Raw genomic sequence first — 10015 nt, forward strand, 5'->3', positions numbered from 1 at the left:
TTTTCTTCTATGGAAATTCGATTTTCCAGTCGTTTAAGCTTAATCTGTGGCGCTTGGGACGTGTTTATGCTGACAAGTTTTTGCAATTTTGTCCTGACTAAACTTTTTGCAGAAGTAAAATGTTGTAAGCTGCAACGATACATGAAGTGGCCCGAAACAATATGCCAGAAAATTTAAGAACTTGCATTTAAATACCTGTTGGTTGAGTATATATATATATATATATATATATATATATATAATGATATATATATATATATATTATAATATATATATATATATATATATATATATATATATATGTTAGATATATGTATATGTTATATATATATATATATGTCTAGATATATGTATATGTTTATATATATATATATATATATATGTATATGTTTATTTCTATATATATATATATGTATATGTTATTTACATATATATATATATATAGATATAGATATATATATATATATATATATATATATATATATATATATTATATATATATATATATATATATATATATATATATATATATATATATATATATATATATATTCTTATACATATATCATATATATATTATATATATATTATATTATTATACATATATCATTTTTTTTTAAATATTGGACTTTATAGTTCGCTTTTGTTTACGTTATCATATTTTTGGCCTTTTATGTAATTACAGACAGAAATATCAAAAGATTAAATGCGATTATCACGCAGATTGTACCGTTTCTGTCCCAAGAGCATCAACAGCAAGTACTAACAGCAGTTGAACGAGCTAAACAAATTACAATGTCTGAATTAAATAGTGTGATAGGGGTAAGTTTTGCTAGATATTTTGTTTTAAGTTCATTGAAATATTAACTACTTTGTATATTTTTAGCAACAACAACGTCCTGATTTACCTAGGTTATTACAACAGATGCATGCTCAACAAATTCCAGGTGCCCATGGAGCGCCTCCGATACCTGTTGGTATGCCTCATCCCAGCCTTGGACCAGGAGCACTAGGAGGTCCATTAGCTCTTGGTAGCACGCCTCCTCAACATCCGTTGGCAATACTCAACAAACAGGAACTTCACAGACCCGAAGAATCCAAAAGCAGTAATAGTAATATAATGCCATTGGATGATAGACACGTATGTAGAGATATTTGAAGAATAACTATGCAGAAAAGGATTATATTTGTTTTGTTTCTTCTGCTCTTCTTCTTTCTTTTTTTCGTGCTGCTCATTAGAGAAGCTCAATTTCTCCTTCAGATCGCGATAAATATCGCCCAAGAACACCAGAATCTACACATGAATTGAAGAAGGTTAAGAAAGAAGAAAAAGACTTGGGACATGTAAGTAACATTATGATGGGAAAAAGGTGGAGTCACTCCTGCAAGTTCTTTCAATGAATGTATATTCACAGTCTGATGGAGAAAAGTCGGATCAGGATTTAGTGGTGGATGATGCATCTGAGACCAATCCAATGAGTCCAATACCCAATCAACATCATAATGGTAAATTTTGAATTGTGCTAAAGCTTCGTTTGAATTATGAATTTTTTTTCAATTTTTTTAGGAACAGCATCGCCCCGTGAAAATGGTATGATGCAAAAGAAGCTTGACGTACAGGACAGAGATCGAATTGGGACACACTCACCGCGATCAGGTATTTAAGTAGTACATAAGATAAGGTTATAGCCACGCCAAAATAACCTGAAGTTTTTAATTATTTAGATTTACATTATTACGGCTTAGTCCACATTTAACCCAAGGCTGCAATCGGCAAAGCACGGGTCTTTGATTTCTGGATGATGGCTTTTAGCCGTTTATATATATTGCGGAACATTTATAGTTTTTTACTCTTGTTTGATCTAAATGGCTTTTCACGTTGAACTCTTCGAACATTTTAGTAGAATTTAGCTGTTCGGCCGCAAATTTAAAATTTTCAGCTTATACAAAATGGGTAAAAAGTACTTATAAAGGACAGGTTGGGCGCAAATCTTAAAATTGCTTTCAAAACGACTGAAAATTTCGTCAAGATTGGACCACTTAACACGTTAAACTTATTTTATAATGTTAAATCATTAAATTTTTTAACAATTTTCATTTTATCATGCCCTATTTCCCAACCCTTGTGAGATTTGTAGTCATTTGGCATGCAAGATAAGCACTTGCGGCCAACCTGGTTTATAAGAACATTTTACGGTCCTTTTAACAAAAAATGTAAACATCGATTCGTCGCAAGTACGATCAGGTTAGCTCAGGTGTGCTTTTTGCTGAAGCTTAAAATATTGAATGAAGAACGGTTAAAAACCTGCTTGTATAGTAGAATGAAAAATAGACTTTGGGGCCCTTTCCGTTTTAAGTTCGATGGCTGAAATTTCAGCTGTCAGCTGTTTGCATTGTATAGCAGTTTTCGAGCGGCTATCTAAGTGGGTATAATGTACAGGTGGGCTTATCCCAAGTTGTATGTATTTAGAAGGCTGATTTTTATCGTTTCTGTTACTGAATGAAGATTCTAAGAGTGTATTATGAAACACTATGGCAGTGTGGCAGTGTGCTCGTGAATTTGTGTTTCGTCTAATTTTATTTTTCCAACACACAACACAAACGGCTGTCATAATACAAATCTTCCGATTTTGACAACTTGTCTTACAATTTGTGTTTTATAATCGGGCCTATTGTTTAAATATTTTTGTCTACCTATTTGCATTGATTAAAACATTTTCCGACCCGCATTCGCGTTGCCAAAAATAGGAGCACAGACTGCCGAAAATTGGTCCAAACTGCCGAAAATAGGAACAAAAATAGTGTTTGCATTTTCACGAATATCTCTAGAAAATGCATTTGAAACAGCAAATAAAAAATAACACAACATAATACGATAGTTTACTGGTACAGTTACCCAATACTGGTGTAGTTACTCTACTTAGGGGAAAGCGGGGCAAAATGGGCATGTTAATCAGTTTACTGAATATTCCTTTGAATATGCCACACAACTCATTTTTTTTAATTATTGTATGCCTCCACCCTTTATCTATGGAATAAAATTGCCAAATAGAGTGAAAACAACTTAAAACAGTGTAAAATAAAAGTTGATGTTTTACGAGAGGCTATTATGATACGCGGGGTAAAATGGGCATACACCTGTGGACATAAAAATAGGATCTTTTTTTCTGACCGAAAGACATAGTTCTTTTCATAATTTTTGGTAGCCCTGAAAAGAGCTGATTAAGTGGTGGTTGGGAGGAGGTGTTGCGGTGTTCCACAGAGCGAAAACACATTCTAACGGTCAATGTGTTGACCATTATTGTCTTTCACTGCCTGGCAGCGAGTAGCCATATCCTTGATGAGATTCTGGCATCTTTCTGGAGGTATGCGTTTCCAAAGACTCAACGCAGGCCACGGTAGAACTTGCACATCTTGGTTTGCCAAATAACATCTAACTGTTCGTGATGTGTGCTTTGAGTCGTTATCATGCTGAAAGATGTAATGCTCTTCCTCGCCGAATTTTTGTCGAGCGTATTGCAACATCTTACGACTAAGTATTTTTCTGTACCCTTCTGAGTCCAGTGTCCCGATGATACGGAACAAAGGACCCGGGCCGTGCCAGGAGAAGCAACCCCACACCATAACGTGGCCGCCTCCGTGACTAAGGGTTTTCATCGTGTTTTTCGGATGATACGCCTCATTGGGAAGGAAGTATTTTATGCCGTCGGAACCATCCAGATTGATTCTGGGACTCATCCGAAAAGATTATTTTCATCCACCAAGTGATGGATGCAGTTAGATGTTCTTGGGCAAACCGAATGCGCGCTTCTACGTGGTGCGGCTGCAGCTTCCGAACTTTTCGCGGTCTCCGAGCACAGAAGTCTCCGAGGTCTCGTCTTCGACGAAACTTGCAATCCAAGCTCTTGCTTGATGCGAGTGCAAGTAGTGAAAAGGTCCGCCCTGACCTTTTCAGCAATCTGCGCGTCAACGTCAGCCTTATTTTTTCGCGGACGACCGGTCGACTTACCCGTAGCTTCGCTACGAATGGCGTTGTCCACAAACGTCCGCTAACGGCCGAACGCCTTGCAGATTGTCTTTATTGGGACGTTCTCACGAAACAGCCCCTGAATGTGTTTCCGCTCCTCTGGTGTGCAGTGCTTACCGCGACCCATGATTTTATGTCCAGCGGTGTACCTACTTCATGGACGGCACTGCAGTTAATCGACAAAATCATGCCAAAGACCTGGGCGTTCTGCTTGACTCTAGTAACTCAAAGAACTGTATCGTTCGTTCGGTTCTGGAATATTCGTGCGTAGTCTGGAGCCCAACTACTGCCTCTTCCATTGCTCGACTTGAGGCAACGCAACGTTCAACGTAAGCTCACGCGACATGCCCTACGCCTACTTCCCTGGCAGGATCGCATAATCTTCCTCCGTATGCTGCGCGGTGCCGTCTTCTAGGTCTTGAACCTGTTTCAGTTAGAAGACGCAATGCACAGTGCTCTTTCATCGCTGGATTGCTAAATGGCTCTATCGACTCATCGCCTTTGTTGCATCGAGTCGATATCTATGCACCATCCCGAACACTTAGGTCTAGAGAAACTCTACGGATCGCTCAACCCCGTTCCAGCGCTGGTCGGTCTGACCCTATGTTCCGCATGTCGGCTGTCTTCAACACAGTCTCGGATTGCTTCGACTTCGACATCTCAACTCAGTGCTTCAAGGAACGTCTCCGGCTTTTGCCGTGGCCGCAGTGAATTGCGATGCAAATCTTGTTTTTGTTATGTATTTTTTTTAATGAACTGTTACATCTTAATTAAGCCATACGGCCCGTTGAAGATGAAAATAAATAATAATAATAATTAATAATGCGCAAGCGGAGTAGATCCGCAATATTTGATATTTGATGTAGAAAATATCAAAATGCGTCTCGAATATCTGTATAAACAGTATAAACTTGTCCGCATCGATAGCAGTGTGGGAAAGACTGGTGAATTGTACAAGGTTCGAGGTTGTGGATGGGAAAGGTCTTGGGAAGAAGTCATGTTGAGATGTGCCAATCTAGTTCCGTGTTATTGATAGTAGTGTTCGATAGAAAAAACATTTATTTCAGAGCTCTTTATTGTCGGTTTCAGTGTGTTGGAATGTGTGCAATAATTGGATACAAAATTGTGCAATAATAAAATGAAGTCTATATAATATATAGGTCTATGCATAGCTCGATTTTGTATTTTTCAAGCGTTTTTGACAGTATGATGAAAAAGTGTTTACTAACATTTCCACACAACAAAACACGTTTTAAAGCCGATTGTACTTTTACTGTACAAAATCTGGTGCAACTGTAGATTTTCTTATCATGAACGTTGCGTGGAGTAATTTAAAAAAAAAACGACCACGATAGACCATTAGCCCTGTATCATTCACCCTCTTGAGGCACACATGATTTAGTAATAATTGGATATTTTAGTGCGCTTTATTTTGAGAAATCGTAGAATTGTTTATGTTCAAAATGAGTACCTTTTCATTAGGGAAAACGTACCTCTAGTGGTGCTAGTACCAATAGTGGTGGTATTGCACTAAAATGCGTCTCATACGATAAATTAACAGTAGTTAAGTTATCTACGATAATGTGAAATGTTCTCTAGCCTTTTATAAAGGATTTAAAAATGAAATGGGGCCATTCCGTTTCTTAGTAACCGAAAAATCCATTATTTTGTGAAAGATATCAACATTTTTCTAAAATCCTTAGGATTTCATAACGATACTCATATTTTTGTTAACTTTCTAAATGACCAAATAACAACGAAATTATTAGTTTTAACATAATTGTTATCAATTGTTTTATTCAAATTTATTGGCTTTTGACCATATTTACGTACTTTAAGTGTTTTTACGATAGTGCCATAAAGGTACACCAAACATGTATGTTCCTATTGTGGTCCTTGTTCTAAAATCAATAAAAACAGGTAATTTTAGCTTTTTTTCGACGACATTTTTGACATGTTGTACTGTTTTCATTAAAATAAGCAACAAAAATGAGTTTTCTGTAAGTAATTTTCCAAACAAAGGCCAAAATTCATTTATTTGGCTGAGTGGCAGTAATCCTTGCTATTCACACGAAAACAGCTTCAAAACTAAGTTATATTAATATTATACACTGTTTTGAGGCATCCTTGTTTACCACCACTATAGGAACACAATATGACGACTATAGGATCCATACCACCATTATAGGTACAACGAAGAAATCACAAAAATATGTATTTCTTCGTGTTGCGGCCGAGGGGCTCCGCCGGGCGAAGGTTCCGGCTCCTACGGCTACAACGGGGAATTCTCCAAGCCTTTCAGCTAGTGCTCCTCGCTGCCTCGGGAGTCTATGCAACAGAAAGGGGGATCGTTCCTTGAGAGATTCGGATTATTTCGGATGTTCTGACATGAAGCTCTTAACGCTTTGGCTTATCGTTCGAATCTGATTTGAGCCGCCTTTATATACGAAAAAATTCACAATTTTTCTGCGCGATACTAACCCAAAATTCTACGCCTTTCCTCCCACTCCCATTCCCGTTTGTCCCCAACTCCCATCGCGCTCCCGGTTTCCATTGTCACTCCCGCGACATCTGATCGCACCGGCGATTCCAGAAACTCCTTGTCGATCACGCTTTGTGTAGACGGTACCGGTGCTGCGCGTGCTGGTAGCGACGTTCATCGGGGGGTGCGGCTGGCGTTTCGTGGAAATTCACCGATCTTCTGTCTTTTCACTTTTATTTATTATTTTTTTTTATTCTGCATGCATGCATGGATGTGTTAAGGGTTTAAATTCAACCAGGCTTTCTAAAGAGCTTAAACAGTTTTTCACGGTTGGCCACTTCATCTGTTTCAACGTTTTGATTCACCATAGATCACACATTTAAAATGTATTTAAGTCCGGGATTTGGGGTGGCCATTCCAGTAGTTTGATACACGATGCGCGGAAGTAAGCTGTGGATATGTGAGCGGTGTCTTGGAGCGGTGTCGTTTTATTGATTTTAGCTTTACGTGCCGATTCTTAACGATTTGTTTTCAGAATGCTGATATAAATTGTCAGCGGTCAATTTCATCAATGTTGTCAATATTTACACCTCAGACGAAGCAAAGCATCCGAATACGGTGACATTGCCATTTCCATTAGAGGTGGGCAATTGGTTCTTTTAAGTGAACGTGAATGTATCGAGTCGTTCATCACAATGAACGTGAACGTGATCTCGGTTCATTCCTGCATTTACAAATAGCAATACTTTGGTCACCTCAACAGCAAGTCAATATGGCAATGGCTGGTATAATTGAATCCGTTCATAGCGGGAACGTACGGCGTTCACAAGAAATTCTAGGGATGGCAACACATTTCTTGAGCCTGGTCCTACAACGCCGCGGTAAGTAACTATAGCAACCATCTAGTACGTTAGGAAAATGAGTTTCGGGACGTACGTCGCCGCTACGAACGGATTCAATAATACCAGCCAATATGTCATACGACGCTAGAACGTATTGCGCAGTTTAAAATTGACCGTTTCTTGATTTGCATATATATGTGCCGATGTGGAATTTTTTTTAAAAGTTATTTTTTTTTTCAAATGATCATGATCGAAGGCACGCATTTTTTTTTATTTCAATTTATCAAATTTATTTTTATTTATTTCAATTCATGTGAACCGGTTAGTTCATATTTTCACGTGAACTGAATTAACCGAAGGGTCCTTGTTCATTTGGCACACCTCTAATTTCCTTGGCTGTTTTTTGAATATTTTCGTCCATCAGTTTCTCTATGGGTTTTGTTCGTTGTTTTCGCCTCGTGTCCGTTGTTTTCGCCCCAAGAGCTCGAACTTGATATCATCACTTCAGAGAACATGATAATTTTAAAATTTGATTTGGTTTAGAAATAAGGCCAGATTTCAATAGCTATTACCATTAAACTATTTTATGTACTATTTATGACCTGAGAAAAATGAGCTTGCTGTGGATTGATAGCTATTCTAACTGTCTCTGCGGGGGTCCCATTGTACAGTCGTCGTCACTCGTACGGCTTAACAACATGCTCGTCATGGATTAAACCCTCGTATGGACCGTCTCCCCGAAGCAAGGACTGATTATCCGAGTGTGTGGTACTGAATAAGTCTCGAAAGCCTTATAAGCCGGCATGTCCCTTATAGGCGGCATGGCAAGACGTTTACGCCAATAAGAAAAAAACTGTCCTTGCGTATGCTGGATGATTATACTGCTAACGATAAAATTGGTCTTAGATAATCATTGTTTGAACCGTTAAAAATAAAAATGCTTACATGGGGTCATGTGCAAGATAGTAGATACGTGTAGTTCACCTGAAACACGATAATGTAATGTCAGTTTAGCTTTGTGTTATATGTTTCCTATTCCTAAGCACTTTCCCCCTATAATTTCTTGTTTCTGACTGTATAAGCTATGCAATGCAGTGAAAATGAGCCACAATCAAACAATGAGGAGAGAAGCTTATTTCGGCCCATTATAGTATAATATAACGCTGCAAATGTATGAACAACTTATAAATATGGAAATAAATCAACTAACAACAACTTAGCTTTGTGTTTTATAAAGACATCTTTTTATACTTACAATTTATTCTTTTAACATAATAGGTACATCTTCGAATGCATCGACGCCTTCTAACAAAAAATTAGATGACAAACCACCCACACCTATTGCAAAACCAGCTACCCCTACCAACTCGGTAGCAAGCAACGGCGTTCCGAAGGTTGTAAATAAACCACCTGTTATAAATCCTGGATATCCACCATACCTTGCCGGTCCGTTGAATGGTATGATATATAGTCTGAATGATCTATATCGTGGTATATAATAATTTATGTCTCGTTTTTGTTTCAGGTGCCTCACACGATCTTCAAGCAGCTGCTGCTGCCGCTGCATATGGCGGCCCGGTGTGCACAATAACCTTCCACATTCACTAAACAACTACGCCCGCGCTCCGTTGGCGTTTGATCCTCATTCTCAGATGCGTGCTCCTCTGGGTCCGATTGGAATTCCGGGTGGAAAACCGTTAGTATAAAACAATTGAAGCAACATATTTTATATATGGACACATGCTATCTTACAAATTAATTTCTCTGTTCCGCTAAATTGTAGTGCATATTCTTTTCATGTGAACGCTGAAGGCAAATGCAACCGGTGCCATTTCCTCAGATGCCTTAGTAGGACCAGGCATTCCACGTCACGCTCGACAGATTAGTTCTCTGAACCATGGTGAAGTTGTATGTGCAGTAACGATCTCCAATCCGACCAAATACGTTTACACTGGTGGCAAGGATGCGTCAAGGCCTGGGATATTTCACAACCTGGAAATAAAAGTCCTGTTTCTCAGTTAGATTGTTTGGTAAGAAAAAAATCTAGTATGTACTGTTTATAAACTATAAAAATACATTTTTTTCCTTTTTTGGTGGGTTTACAGCAACGAGACAACTATATACGTTCAGTGAAATTGCTACCAGACGGGAGAACGTTGATCGTTGGTGGCGAAGCGTCTAATCTATCGATTTGGGATTTGGCAAGTCCTACTCCAAGAATAAAAGCTGAACTCACATCCAATGCCCCGGCATGTTATGCACTTGCCATATCACCTGATTCTAAAGTATGTTTTCATGTTGCTCAGATGGTAATATTGCTGTGTGGGATCTTCAAAATCAAACTTTAGTTAGACAGTTCCAAGTATGAAAACCTGAGGTAAGATCAAGTAGATATGGAACATGTTAATAAGTATTTGATGTCTACTTTTCAGGACACACTGATGGTGCATCGTGTATAGATATTAGTGCTGACGGTTCGAAACTTTGGACAGGAGGCTTAGACAATACTGTGCGATCATGGGATCTGCGAGAGGGAAGACAATTACAGCAACATGATTTTAGTTCGCAAATCTTCTCTCTTGGTTACTGTCCGACAGGTAAAAATGTTCAAAAATCGTAAAAACGTAGTATTTGTTGGTGAATTTTTACTTATATTTGGGCTAA

The 10015-nt window shown here is 38.2% G+C and overlaps 1 protein-coding gene across 1 annotated transcript; it reads left to right on the forward strand.

The window, feature by feature from the left end:
• Nucleotides 1–702: 702 nt before the first annotated feature.
• LOC121603206 (protein groucho-like) lies at nt 703–9165 on the forward strand. The gene is made up of 8 exons (XM_041931906.1): nt 703–822; nt 887–1141; nt 1240–1344; nt 1416–1506; nt 1568–1657; nt 8630–8809; nt 8877–9047; nt 9135–9165. Exons 1-7 carry the CDS (start codon nt 796–798, stop codon nt 8957–8959), a joined length of 831 nt encoding a protein of 276 aa, XP_041787840.1. The 5' UTR covers nt 703–795; the 3' UTR covers nt 8960–9047; nt 9135–9165.
• The last annotated feature ends 850 nt before the right edge of the window (nt 9166–10015 follow it).

The sequence above is a fragment of the Anopheles merus genome, unplaced genomic scaffold (genome assembly GCF_017562075.2).
Source record: "Anopheles merus strain MAF unplaced genomic scaffold, AmerM5.1 LNR4000920, whole genome shotgun sequence".
In the NCBI taxonomy this organism is placed as follows: domain Eukaryota; kingdom Metazoa; phylum Arthropoda; class Insecta; order Diptera; family Culicidae; genus Anopheles; species Anopheles merus.